Below are 15241 nucleotides of genomic sequence, written 5' to 3' on the forward strand. Positions count from 1 at the left end.
GTAAACCAATTGCCTTAAGCAACAAGTTGACTTTACAAAAATAATGTAAGTAAACCCATTAAAACTCGGAACTGTTAAGGTGAAATCATTTTTATAATTATGCAAATTGTACTCACTTTTTAAAAAATAAAAGTAAACTAATCACTTTTTTCCAATACACCTTTTATTATATTTGTTTTTTCCCAGTTTTTCTGTATCTTGCAAAATGACATACAGTAAAATAAATCTTCTCTTCCAGACTCCGGTGTGTCTTCTAAAATTAATACAGGCTATTTATGAAGCACCAAATATGTAATGTTGTGATAATTACAGTAATTATTTGAAAACAGATGTGCTAAAACTGTCTGGCACTTTATAAAAAGGCATTAGTTGACTTTAAAAAAGTAAGTACAATTAGCATAATTATAAAAATTAAGTCAACTTAATAGTTCCAAGTTACAATGTGTTTATTTTTGTAAAGTCAACTTGCTGCTGTTAAGGCAATTGGTTTACTCACTTTAAGTAATCACTTTTTACAGTGTACACTGTGAAAAAAAAATGCTGGGTCGATTTGTGTTGGAACCACATGAATTATGTTAACTCATTGAAAAAATTTACAAATTTAAGTGAATTGAACATAAAACAGTCTCAAAAAAGCCTCAACAATTGTGTTCTATCAACTCCTTTTAAGTAAGTAATTTAAACAAACTTATTTTGGTTTTAATTTTTTGTGAATTAAAAAACAAAAATCATTTTATTAACATATTTTCCTCCTTTCATTGGTCATCATCTCTCTCACGGTAGCACAGCATTCACACACAAGAACATTACACATTATTACACACTTCATCATAACTGTCTGCTTCTATTAGGAATAAGACCTGGAGGTGAAACAGGAAAAAACCATTTACCAGGCTAATGAGAATGAGGTGATTACAGTCAGGAACGCCAGATTAAAAATAATAATGACTTTTCAAATAGAGTTTTATTAGCATTTTGACATGCAGCTCCATCTCAGTCCCTCTTAATAAAGAGATTTGCCCTCATTACAGTTTTATTACAGTATGTCCAGATGTTGTTTGCCTGTTATTAGACTGAACATCGTCTAATGTACACTTACCGGCCACTTTATAAGGTACATCTTACTAGTACCGGGTTGGACCTTCTTTTGCCTTCAGAACTGCTTTAATCCTGGCATAGATTCAACAAGGTACTGGAAATACTCCTCAGAGATTTTGGTCCTTATTGACATGATGGCATCACGTAGTTGCTGCAGATTTGTCGGCTGCACATCCATGATGCGAATCTCCCGTTCCATCACATACCAAAGGTGCTCTATTGGATTGAGATATGGTGACTGTGGAGGCCATTTAAAGCACAGTGAACTCATTGCCATGTTCAAGAAACCACTCTGAGATGATTCACGCTTAATGACATGGCATTTTACATTTTGTAGTTCCGTTATTAATGCGTACATGAACAGAAAATTCCATATAGATAGAATTTTGATCTTAAAAAATATTTTTTAGGCACTGATGAATATACGCAGGATATTTATTAAGAATGTAAATGTTGTGCTTTTTTAAATAAATAAATACATTCATGTTTTTTTTTTTGTTTGTTTTTTTCAAATAATAGCTGTATAACATAAGTTGTTTGTGTGTTGACTCAGGTCGAACCTGAAGGGCCTGTACAGAGGAGACAGCCTGAATGTTTTTAACTGCCACAGGAGTATCAGACCATCCCGGCCGGCGCTCGTCTGCTGGATGGGCTTCACCAGCTACCAGGCCGCTTTCCTCTGCCTCGGTGAGACCACGTCTGTTCTCTGAAAGTCATGCGAGACTCTTCTGTTCAAGACGCTGCTTTGTTCTCGCTCTCTGTGCTGTAGTGTCAAATCGATTTGAAGGTCAATCTAAAACATTCAGCTGCACTTTTTTTTGTTTTCAGATGCTATTTAGATTCTGGATATTTTATATTGGAACAAACAAAATCAAATTGAGTTTTTCTTATTGTTTTGTTTCAGGTAGTGAACATGAGAACAGGAACTTTCATTTTAAATGTAAATTTGTGCAGTATAGTGTTCTTTTAAATAATATACATGCATATTTTAATGTAGTATACATATAGAATAGACATACACACATGGTGCACAGCATAAATGAGTAAATTTGTATATTTTATTCATTTATTAATTAATTTAGACATTTGCTGTATTTAAACAAAACCATTTTATTAGCCATAAAATATTACATTAAAGTCCGAGAGAAATCAGAACTAACCATATGATTTTGTTATCTCACATTGTTAGTTTTGTGGTGAACAATTCAGCGGTGCATGTCATTAAGAAAATAAAAATTGTTTTCCCCTCTAATCTTTCATTGAAATCTGAAAATGCACTTCCTGTTTTTTTTTTTGTTTGTTTAGGGGGGGGGGCATTGTGTGTTTTTTGTTTTTTTGTTTTTGTTTTGTTTTTTCAGTTAAATTGTCAGATTACATATGTCTTAGGAATTAGACTTGTCTAACATACCTAATTACACTGCTTCAACTGTCAGTTTTGACAACAAACAGAAATGGTGAGGAGGAGGTGTCTGTTAGGTTCTAATAAATCTGCCCAAACCCTTTTCCCAATCTCTCTGAGTGAAATGCCTACTTTACTACATCCATTCAACTCGCAGTAGAAAAAACAAGCCACGCCCACTGTTGTGTCATTTAAAATTCCATTTTTCTAGGAACTGCGTCATAATATGAAAAAACTAACTGTCACAGCTTATGGTTTATGGGGATTTTAGTACATTTTAATTCAAAGGAGGTGTAGCAAAAACAAATTACAAGCTACAAAATATAAACTAAATTTGATATTTTTTATGGTTCTCTTGATTTTTCTCTTTATTTTGTTGAATTAGTTCCGGTTTTGGCTTTGGTGCTGGCTCATCTAATGTGTGTGTGTGTGTGTGTGTGTGTGTGTGTGTGTGTGTGTGTGTGTGTGTGTGTGTGTGTGTATATACAGTTGAAGTGAGAATTATTAGCCCCCCTTAAAATTTCTTTTTTTTTCTTTTTTAAATATTTCTCAAATGATGTTTAACAGAGCAAAGAAAATTTCACAGTATGTCTGATAATAGTTTTTCTTCTGGAGAAAGTCTTGTATGTTTTATTTCGGCTAGAATAAAAGCAGCTTTAATTTTTTAAAAACATTTTAAGGTCAAAATTATTAGCCCCTTTAAACCAAATTTTTTTTCGACTGTCTACAGAACAAACCATCGTTATACAATAACTTGCCTAATTACAATAACCTGTCTTGTTAACCTAAATAACCTGGTTAAGCCTTTAAATGTCATTTTATACTGTATAGAAGTGTCTTAAAAATATCTAGTCAAATATTATTTACTGTCATCATGGCAAAGATAAAATAAATCAGTTATTAAAGATGAGTTATTAAAACTATTATTTTTAGAAATGTGTTGGAAAAAAATCATCTCTCTGTTAAACAGAAATTGACAAGGGGGCTAATAACTCAGGGGAGCTAATAATTTCAACTGTACATACATACAGTTAGGTCCATAATTATTGGGACATCTACATAATTCTAACCTTTTTGGCACTATACAACAACACAATGGAGTTGAAATGAAACGAACGTCAGCTTTAATTTGAGGGTATTTACATCCATTATTTACATGCATTTTCATCCTGCTGCTTTTGTCAGCAGTCACATCATCAATAAATACAAGAGAACCAGTTCAATTGACAGCCATACACGCCCACACCATGGCACTACTATCACCATGCTTCACTGCTTAGGATCACGAGCAGTCCCTTCCCTTCTCCATACTCTTCTCTTCCATCACTCTGGTTCAAGTTAATCTTGGTCTCATCTGTCCATAGGATGTTGTTCCAGCACTGTGAACGCTTTTTTAGAACTCTAATCTGGCCTTCCCTTTTTGAGGCTCACCAATGGTTTTCATCTTGTGGTGAAGCCTCTGTATTTATTCTGGTGTAGTCTTCTCTTGATTGATGACTCTGACACACATACAACTACCTCCTGGAGAGGGTTCTTGATCTAGTCAACTGTTGTGAAGGGTGTTTTTTTTCAACAGGGAAAGAATTCTTCAGTTGTCCACCACAGTTGTTTCTTTTGGTGTTGCTGAGCTCGCTGGTGCATTCTTTCTTTTTAAGAATGTTCCAAACAGTTGTTTTGGCCATGCCTGATGTTTTTGCTATCTCTCTGATGGGTTTGTTTTGTTTTTTCAGCCTAATGATGGCTTGCTTGACTGATAGTGACAGCTCTTTGGATCTCTTCTTGAGAGTTGACAGTAACAGATTCCAATAACAGATTCCAAATGCAAACAGCACATTTGTATTGCACTCTGGACGTTTAATCTGCTCATTGTAATTGAAATAATGAGCGAATAACACACACCTGGCCATTGAACAGCTTATAAGCCAAATGTCCAATTACTTTTGGAGCCTTAACAAGTGGGAAGCACATATGCAAACTGTTGTAATTCCTACAGAATTCACCTGATTTAGATGTAAATACCCTCAAATTAAAGCTGACATTCATTTTATTTTAAATCCATTGTGTTGGTGTATAGTGCCAAAAATTTTAGAATTGTGTCGATGTCCAAATATTTATGGAAGTAACTGTATCTAACTGTATAGCATCCTATAAAAATTAATAATTTAAAACATATATCTGTAATGGGTGTGAACTAATGAATAAGAAATATTAATATTAATCTAAATATTAGTCCATTAATATGAGATAGTAATAACTTACTGAATTTTTTTTATCATTACTTTTTGTTTTCAGTTTTTATTCAGATAAAATAACATTTTGTAGTTCCGTTATTGTTGTGTATATGAGCCGAAAATGTAAAATTCATAACAGATTTATTGTTTTTTGATCATAGATTTTTGGATTGGAATTTTGATCTTAACAATTTTTTGTTTAGTCACTGATGAGTATACGCAGAACATTTATTAAGAATGTAAATGTTGTGCTTTTTTAATAAACAAATACATTTGTTGTTTTTTACGTTGTCATTTGTTTTTAGGTAATGTACATTGGTTTACATTTTTTATTTAACAATGTAATCACATATATTTAGTTCTGTTACTATTTTCAACGTAAGCAGACAGTAAAATAAAAATAAGTAGGAACATCCACTATAGGCTAAATTGTCGATAGTGTATGTGTGTGAATGAAAGTTATTGATGTTTTCCAGTGATGGGTTGCAGATGGAAGGGCATCCACTGCGTAAAATATATGCTGGATAAGTTTGCGGTTCATTACGCTGTGGCGCCCCATGATTAATAAAGGGACTAAGCCGAAAAGAAAATGAATGAATGAATATAGGATTGATTTTGTATTACGATAAATGAAATTCAGTTTAACAAGCATGTTGCGTTACTCCTTTGTGTGTATGTGTGTGTTTGTGTTCAGGCATGGCGATTCAGACTCTGGTGTTCTTCATCTGCATTCTGTTCGCCGTCTTCCTCATCATCATCCCCATCCTATACGGCACAAACCTCATGCTCTTCCACATCATCGGCAACTTGTGGTGAGTGGCCTTAATCATCCTTTTCTAGATGATGGTCTTGAATGACCTGCGTCCCCTCTGCTCTCATTGTCGTGACCCTCTGATCCACCCATCTCCTCTAAAGCCTTCCCATCAGTCTTCTCTCATCATCATAAATGCCAGCGGATAGACAAGTGCCTCTTAGACCGTATTTATTATGGCCATTTTTATAAGATTTTATATCGATGTCTGTGTGGAACGTGTTTCAGCTTAAATTAATAGTTCACCCAAAACATTTTATTTCTCCATAATATTATAAATTTATGCACAAAAGTAATATATATTTGATCCATGCTGTATAATGGTGTTGTATAGTGGCTTTTCTTTTGAAGCTTTCAAAAAGCGCATAAATCTGTCGTCAAACTAACCCATACACCACTAGGGGGTTGGCGCATTTCTTATGAAGTGGACTGATTTGTTTTTCTAACCGAAATAATATTAATATGCTAGGTATGAACTGTAATTACTGACTTCCATTGGCAGCCGAATGCACATTATGCAAGACTGACACATGACATAAAATGCATCGGAAGCTACAGTAATAGATGAGTCCTGTGGGAACTACTATACAGTTTGTTTACCTCAGAAGACATCCAACAAGAAAACTAGTTGGCCTATGCTTGCAAAGTGTCCTAACTACATGTGACGCAATGCCACAACAAGCGATTTTTGTCCTAAAAATACGTAAAATTTCTATTTTAGCTTTTTTATTACTGCGAAGTCGGCAAAACATAAACAACTAATGATCACCTCAGTTTCAGTAAGGAGGTTGAACCAACTCGGAGTTTAAACTTGAACTCTGAGTTGACTTACAGAGAGATTAAAAACTCAGAGTTTTCGGTTTCAGAATAGCTAGTTAGGTCTAGGTCAATCAACTTTGAGTAGACCAACTCAGAGTTAAGCGCGCACACCGCAACTATAAAAAGGCATTATCAATGGAGCGCAGATATTACGAGTGACCATGGCAACATCTGAAAAAAAGAGATCAGCATTTCTTTCTCCAGCTAAACTTGATGTGGTCATGAAAAGTTATAGCAAATATGACCATATATTTAAAAAAGCATCAGTGAAACAGAGACATCATGGGAAAACAGCTGCTCAAGTTAATGCACACGTTTACATTTAAAATATTTAAGTATAATAGAATAAGTAATGTAATGTGTGATGTTTATAGACTTTTCACTTGAAAAAGTGGGGAATTGGCCATAATATTGAAGTTATTTCAGTTATAATTGCATTAAATTACATAAAATAGGCTTCTGCATTGTTTCTACAACAACTTTGACAAAACAAGAATGCATATAACCTTAACTCAATGTTCTGTGGAAATGTTTAATTTAAGGTTCCCACTTTTACACACGTTGATCAGTTTAAGATAAAATTTCAAAAATTGAGTTTTTAATAGATGTAAAAGTGCACTTGTGTGTCTGCCTTTATTATTGATAAAGTGGTGGAGGTTGATATGACATTTAGATTGTAAGCAGAACTAAAAAGTAGTTTTTAGATCGAGTAATAATCCCATTAATCTAGTTACAGTAGATATCCCTGTTGAAGGTGAGTGAATTTAAGCTAATTATTTATTTAAAAAGGACAAACCATTCTCGTACGTGACTTTGTTCTTTGTGTGACTGAAATGTAGGCAATTGCTATGTGTTTTCGTCCAAAAATGTGAATTAAATTTATGTGCAAAACTGGATTATCGCATAAAAAATGTGCGAATAAAGCAGCGTTTCCATCCAACAAATCAAAGAGAACAAAATCGTCACTTCCTGATTAACTGGCGCCAAATGTCAACAGTAAAAACAGAATTTGTGGTAGAAGAAGCTGCATGAATCTTTTCTTTATTTAATAAATGACTTGCACCACAATGCAGACATGCAATGAACCCGTGCTGGTGTTTGAAGGCGTGAGACACGGAGCACAGACACTCCTGACAGCGCTGAAGGTCCTTAATAATATAATAACACTATTACAGAAACGGTTAAGGCGTTTTAGAATGACCAAAACAACATTTCAGATGTTTTACAATGTGCTCAGCCTGCTGGTTTGTCCATTTACACACGTTTTAATCATCATATGTTCTCTTACAATAATATCACTTGACCTTTTTAATGCGCATATACTGGAATTTGTTCAGGAAAATTGTTTCCATCGCATTTTATGTGCATCTTTTCTTATCGAATAAAAAGTTTATGCTACTCAGTTATGCGCATACATTTTTTATGTGTGTTTTCAAAAGTTATGTGCATCTTGGTGTTTCCATCAATCGTTTTTTTATGTGCATCTCCAAAATGAGCATAAAAATAGGTGGGTGGAAACGTAAGGCTAAGGCGAGAAATACTGCTTCGTCTTTAAAAAAAGGGAGGAAGAATAAAAGGGAGTTACCTTTTATTCAGAAACAGGCTTGGTTACCCTGCTTTCTCGAGTTTTAAAAATCTCCATTTTGAAACGGAAAACCCAGAGTTTCTATCATTTCAGAGTTAACATAGTCTGAGTTTTCACTTAACCTCCTTTCTGAAATGGGGTCCAGGTGCTTTATTCAGTGTTAAATGCTACCAATGTGAGTTTGAACACCATATTACTGAAAACAGCAGAAAGTTAAAAGTAAGATAACTATCTTGTAAGTAAATTAACGGTTTGAAAATGCAGCATTCCTTCTAATTACTTCTTTAGGTACCTTCAAATAAGAGACTTCTTGAAGTCTAACATTTCTAAGTATGCCACGGCGTCACCCATGTATCTGGACACATTTCTGGAAAGATGTCTTGGAGATGGTAGTACCATTTTCTTGCTTTAAAAGGGTTTAGAACAGGTGAAAAGTTCATCTATAGAGAACATTAAATCTGAACTTGCAGCATAAATTCCAAGTGAAATTTAGGAACAAAGTCTTAAACTGGTTTACAGATGTTCCATTAACGCATGACATTGTCTCATTCAGTTTAAAGTGCTTCATAGGCTTCATTATTCCAAGTGTAAATTGAAAAAAATATTTCCAGTAGTGTCACCATTGTGTGACACATTAGACATTCCGATTGAACCAGATTCTATATTAATTATATTTGTAGTTTCCAAAGATTTTTTGAGACTTACATGGGTACAATAACAATTTGTTTCATATGGGTTGATCTCATCAAAAATCAAAAAAATTTATCCTTCTCTTTTGGAAGAAGAAAAGAAGTTCCAACTCTTAAATGATGGCCGACAGAGTTAATGGATACATTACATCTGGAAGAAATCTGGTTTACCCTAATAGACAATGTTTTTTTATTTGAAAAAAATGTGGTCCCCTTTTATTTCTTTTCTACAAACGTATGATTAATGTTTATTACTACACCTATAGTACCTACTTTTACCATTGGATTTTTTTCATGTTTCTTTTTTTTTTTTTTTTTGTATGTTTAATTGTTAAAATGTAAGTTTTATGTACGCATTTAAAAAAAAAAAGTGTATTTACAAGTGAATGTAATAAAAACATTTAAACCGAAAGTCAGAACTGTGGCTCTGTGCAAAGAGATTTAATATGTATTAATTAGATTATAACCATTACCATTTCATATGGAGTGCAGTGGCTAGTATTTAAATCAATGGCTTGTATTTAAATGTTTCTGTCATGTCGCATTGCATTTGGTGCGGACAGCCAAATTGCTTGTCGCGTCACGAATTGTTAGGACACTGTGTTACTGTATAATGTTATAGAGTATATTACTCGTATAATTCTGCGCACATGTGTCTACCAGTCTAAGCCAAATCAGTTGCCAGGCCACTGCAAATCCTGAGGATCAGGGACCTCTCAAATTCTATCTAAATTATTTTTATTTGTGTTTTCAAGATAAACGAAGGTCTCAGGGGTTTGTAACGACATTTTTGGGTCATTTTTAGGTTAGCTAATATTATATGGTGATTGAAGGTGGTTGAAAGAAAAAACTTAAAAAAAACTTTAAGTGATTGTCTTAAAGCCAGAACACACCATGCTGTCTTCTAGCACCAGAAAAAGCACTTGAAAACACCAAATGGACGCAGTCAACTGAAACAAGAGCGTACTTTCTGCCCTTGCTTGAGAGGATGCACCTTTCAAGCAAGTGGCTTTAATCTGTTATCTCATTCCACAAAAGGAAAACTGGAACTTGTGAGGCACACATACAAAGCGCAAACAAAGCAGCATATAGTACCATTATCAAACAGTAAATGCTTGTAACGTTACACACCGGGATGCTTTTTGCTCACGTTTATCATCAACAGAATTAAAGCGAAAAACTATTCTGATAACCAAAGCTTTCTTATCAGCCTTCTGTCATCATCATGAAGGCCAACTTTTGTATAAGTGCCTCTTAAGCTGCATCTCACCGCTGCATGTTCTCTGTGCTGAAGGCCCTTCTGGTTGACTCTGGTTCTGGCTGCGCTGATCCAGCATGTGGCCTCCAGGTTTCTGTTCATCAGAAAGGACGGAGGAACCAGAGATCTCAACAACAGGTGACGTATTGTTTTTATGACAATGGCAATATTATTTATATAGCAGATTTTTTTAACACTTTTGTTGGCTAAAGTGTTTTCCAACAAATCAACAGACAACGGCAAACAGACTCATAACTCGATCATACCTCCTACCAGCCAAATGCCTTTGAGAATAAATAAGTCTTAAGTCAGATTAAAAAGCAGTTGATGGAAGGTCTTATTGACGGTGGTAAGGTGTTCCAAAGCCTTGGCACCTCAATGCAGAAAGCACAATCTTCCCTACATGTACAATGCATTTGGAAAGTATCCATAGCGCTTTAGCATTTTTTATGTTAAAGCCTTATTCCAAAATGGATTAAATTCATTTATTTTCTCAAAATTCTGCACACAATACCCCATAATGACAATGTGAAAAAAACAGTTTTTGAAATTGTTGCAAATTGATTAAAAATAAAAAAGATTAAATATCACATGTACATCAGTATTCACAGCCTTTGCTCAATATTTTGTTGATGCAGCTTTGGCAGTAATTACAGCCTCAAATCTTTATGAATATGATGCCACAAGCTTGGCACACCTGTCTTTGGTAATTTTTGTCTATTCCTCTTTGCCGTACCTCTCAAACTCTATCAGGTTGGATGGGAAGCGACGGTGTACAGCCCTTTCAGATCTCTCCAGAGATGTTCAATAGGATTTAGATCTGGGCTCTGGCTGGGCCACTCAAGAACATTCACCGAGTTGTTGTGAAGCCACTCCATTGATATTTTGGTGGTGTACTTGAACGTGACCTGTCGCCCCAATCTGAGGTCAAGAGCACTCTGGAGCAGGTTTTCATTCAGGATGTCTCTGTACATTGCAGCATTCTTCTTCCCCTCTATCCTGACTAGTCTTCCAGTTCCTGCTGCTGAAAAACATCCCGACAGCAGGATGCTGCCACTACCATGCTTCACTATAGGGATGTTATTAGCCTGTTGATGAGCGGTGCCTGGTTTTCTCCAAATGTAATGCCTGGCATTCACTCCAAAGTGTTCAATTAAAGTCTCATCAGAGCAGAGAATTTTGTTTCTTATAGTCTGAGAGTCCTTCAGATGCCTTTTAGCAAATTCCACTCTACCATACAGGCCTGGTTGGGGGATTGCTGCACAGATGGTTGTCTTTCTGTAAGGTTCTCCTCTGTCCACAGAAGAATGCTTGAGCTCAGACAGAGTGACCATTGGGTTATTGATCACCTCGCTGACTTAGGCCCTTCTCTCCCAATCGTTCAACTTAGATGGCCGGCCTGCTTTAGGAAGAGTCCTGGTGCTTCCAAACATCTTCCACTTATGAATATTGGAGGCCACTGTGCTCATTGGAACTTTCAGAGCAGCAGAAATTTTTCTGTAACCTTCCCCAGCCTTCTGCCTCGAGATAATCCTGTCTCAGAGGTCTACAGACAATTCCTTTGTCTTCATGCTTGGTTTGTGCTTTGACATGCACAGTCAACCCTGGGACTTTTCATAGACAGGTGTATGCCTTTTCAAATCATGTTCAATCAACTGAATTTACCACAGGTGAACTCCAGTTAAGCTGCTTAAACATCTCAAGAATGATCAATGGAAACAGAATGTACCTGAGCTCAATTTAGAGCTTCACGGCAAAGGCTGTGAATACTGATGTACATGTGATTTTTCAGGTTTTTTGTTTTTAATAAATTTGCAACAATTTCAAAAAATCTTTTTCCACATTGTCATTATGGGGTATTGTGTGTAGAATTTAGAGGAAATAAATTAATTTAATCCATTTTGGAATAAGGCTGTAACATAAAAAATGAGGATGAATATTTTTGCTACGAATACTTTCCAGATGCACTTTAAATCTTGATTTTGGGATGCACAGCAGATCATGATTTTAGGACCGTGATCAGGATTTTAGGTACAGTGTCAGTAGCTTATGGTGATAAATAGGAGTTGTACCATTTAGAGATTTAAAAACAAGTCAAATTTTAAACTCACCTCAAATAAACAGGCAGCCAGTGTAAAGAACGTAAGACTGGAGTAATATACTCCTCTTTTTTAGTCAAAGTCAGAAGATAAACCACTGCCTAGTCCAGTCTAGATGAGATAAAAACATGTTAAACCTTTTCAAGATCTTCAAAGAAAGGGCTTTGATTTGGAAAGTAACCATATTTAGAAAAAACTATGCAATATAAACAATATTTTATTCACAAAAATATATCAAAAATACATATTTTAGCACAAAACTGATGATAAAAAAGAATTGGTGTGTATAATTAAACACACAGGTTTTGTGTTTAATCTCTATATTTTGTAAACAATTTTAAATATAAAATTAGTGACTGTTTATATGTGCCACTATACAGTTCAGATTGTAAAGCCTGATGGGATTGATGTGCTGTTGTTTTTTTTCTCCACAGAGGGAGTCTGTTTCTGCTCAGCTACATCCTCTTCCTGGTTAATGTGATGATTGGTGTGGTCCTGGGCATTTGGAGGGTCGTCATCACGGCTCTTTTCAACATTGTCCACCTAGGACGTTTGGATATTAGCCTTCTGAACCGCAACGTTGAGGCGTTTGACCCAGGTACATCTAACAAGAGCACTTTACTTACCTTAACATTGCCTGATAGACATTACAGAGCTCTCATTTAAAGTAATTACATGCTAATGCACATTTATATTTACACAGTGTGTGCTTTTTTACACGATCATGCTCAAAATAAGGGGAGAACTATAAAAAATCGGTTTATTTCAGAAATTGTTTTTTGTTTACGTGCAAATTCAAGAGGCCTTTGCCTTTCATATAAGCCGCTTTTGATACCAAATGATCAACTAGAAGTTATTATTATTATTTGTTGTTCCTAAAACTTGGATGGACAATACGACTTTTTTCAGGTAGTGTAATAAATATGAAAGCCTATAACCTATTCTAGTACATCTAATAACAAAACAATAACTTTTAATAATCAGCCACACCAAAAGTCGATTGCTTCATCATATATTAAAAAAAAATCAGAAGATTGAATTAAAAAAAAATTTATATATGTGGATGTTGCTTATTGTGACCTCTGCTGTCCTCTCTTCAGGATACCGCTGCTACTCCCATTACCTGAAGATTGAGGTCAGTCAGTCTCACCCTGTGATGAAGGCCTTCTGTGGGCTCCTGCTGCAGAGCTCCGGTCAGGATGGTCTTTCCGCACAGAGGATGAGGGATGCTGAGGAAGGTCTGTGCTTCTATTTTTCTCATTCATTTTCTTCATTTTGAAGTCTGGGTTCGAACTCACAGCTTTTAGGTTTATTCTGATGACACTTTTTTAGCACATTTATGGAGACAGAACATTCTAGAGCAGTTTTCTTATTGTTGATCTATACCTAATGAAACTAATGGTTGCACTGTGGTGGTTTCCACTATGGAACTGAGACACTTTTTGTTACTTGAAATAAAATAAACCGTTAACCGTATTTTTCAAAAACCATTGAACTTGTCAAGGAAACATTTCTAATTTATTTGATTTACTACAATAACTTAAACTATAGTTAAAAATGAATACAAACGATATGTTTATTTAAAAAAAAGACATTTTCATAACTGATACTATGAAAAAAAAACAAAATAAACATATATATATATATATATATATATATATATATATATATATATATATATATATATATATATATATATATATATATATATATACATACAGCTGAAGTCAGAATTATTAGCCCCGCTTTGATTTTCTTTTCTTTTTTAAATATTTTCCAAATAATGTTTAACAGAGCAATGAAATTTTTACAGTAACGCTAAATCAAAACGCTAAAATGTATTCTAACAACCACCATAATTGTAAAATATATCTTTAATTAAATAACAAAATAAACTATCTTAAAATCATTTTAATACTAATTATATTTCATGTGTACAAAGCCTTTTTTCATATTAACAATTAAATAAATCTGTATTCGTGTGTGATTCACTGTAAAACCTAACAGTGAAAATAAGTAAAAAAAAAAAGTTAAAAGTTGCTTTGACTTAATGAAAAGAGTTATGGCAACTCATAAACTGATTATATCAAGCAGAACTCAAACCAAATCTAACTCTAATGCTAGAAGCAATACCAAATCATTTGAGTAGCTACAGTATATAGTTCTTTGGACACATTTCATTCTATTAACTGAACTCAGACCGATGTTTAAGTTACTAATACTCTAAATGTTTGATGATATAAACACAAATAATATATGTGTATATGACTCAATAAACAAGGTTACAGTACTCAAACCATTTGGTTTCAAAACTTAAATGGTTTGCCACAATGAGCAACAAACTTTGAAAAAATAAAAATAAAAAATTGAATTACTAATATAAAAAATAGTTCATAAATTGTATATACCTAATTAATAACGTGTGTGTGCATGTGTTTGTAATATATGCATACCTTACTGGCCACTTTATTAGGTACACCTGTCCAACTGCTCATCAACGCAAATTTCTAATTAGCCAATCACATGGCAGCAACTCAATGCATTCATGTAAACAGGGTCAAGATGATCTGCTGCAGTTTAAACCAAGCATCAGAATGGGGAAGAAATGCGAGTTAAGTCTCTGAATGTTAAGACTCTGAATGTGGCATAGTTGTTGGTGCTAGAAGGGCTGGTCTGAGTATTTCAGAAACTGCTGATCAACTGGAATTTTGACGCACAACCATCTCTAGGGTTCACAGTGAATGGTCCAAAAAAGACAAAATATCCAGTGAGCGCAGTTCTGTAGGCACAAATGCCTTGTTGATGCCAGAGGTCAAAGGAGAATGGCCAGACTGGTTTGAGCTGATAGAAAGGCAACAGTAACTCAAAAAAAACACTCGTTACTACCGAGGTCTGCAGAAGAGCATATCTGAATGCACAACACGTCCAACCATGAGGCAGATGGTTTACAGCAGCAGAAGACCACACTGGGTGTCAATGCCACAGCCTACCTGAGTATTGTTGCTGAACATGTCCATCTCTTTATGACCACAGTGTACCCATCTTCTGATGGCTACTTCCAGCAGGATAACACGCCATGTCATAAAGCACGAATCATCTCAGACTGGTTTCTTGAACATGACAATGAGTTCACTCCACAGTCACCAGAGCTCAATCCAACAGAGCACTTTTGGGATGTGGTGGAACGGGAGATTCGCATTATGGATGTGCATCTGACAAATCTGCAGCAATTGCGTGATGCTATCATGTCAA

The 15241-nt window shown here is 34.9% G+C and overlaps 1 protein-coding gene across 2 annotated transcripts in view; it reads left to right on the forward strand.

The window, feature by feature from the left end:
* Window positions 1-15241, forward strand: part of stra6 (signaling receptor and transporter of retinol STRA6) — a 64550-nt gene that overhangs the window by 41810 nt on the left and 7499 nt on the right. For both annotated transcript variants that reach the window (XM_056452376.1, XM_056452377.1), the window contains exons 13-17: window positions 1652-1785; window positions 5423-5540; window positions 9927-10028; window positions 12424-12587; window positions 13090-13227. In XM_056452376.1, coding sequence (XP_056308351.1) covers window positions 1652-1785; window positions 5423-5540; window positions 9927-10028; window positions 12424-12587; window positions 13090-13227 — 656 coding nt within the window. The remainder of the gene's footprint in view (window positions 1-1651; window positions 1786-5422; window positions 5541-9926; window positions 10029-12423; window positions 12588-13089; window positions 13228-15241) is intronic.

This window comes from Danio aesculapii, chromosome 25, assembly GCF_903798145.1.
Source record: "Danio aesculapii chromosome 25, fDanAes4.1, whole genome shotgun sequence".
NCBI classification, from domain to species: domain Eukaryota; kingdom Metazoa; phylum Chordata; class Actinopteri; order Cypriniformes; family Danionidae; genus Danio; species Danio aesculapii.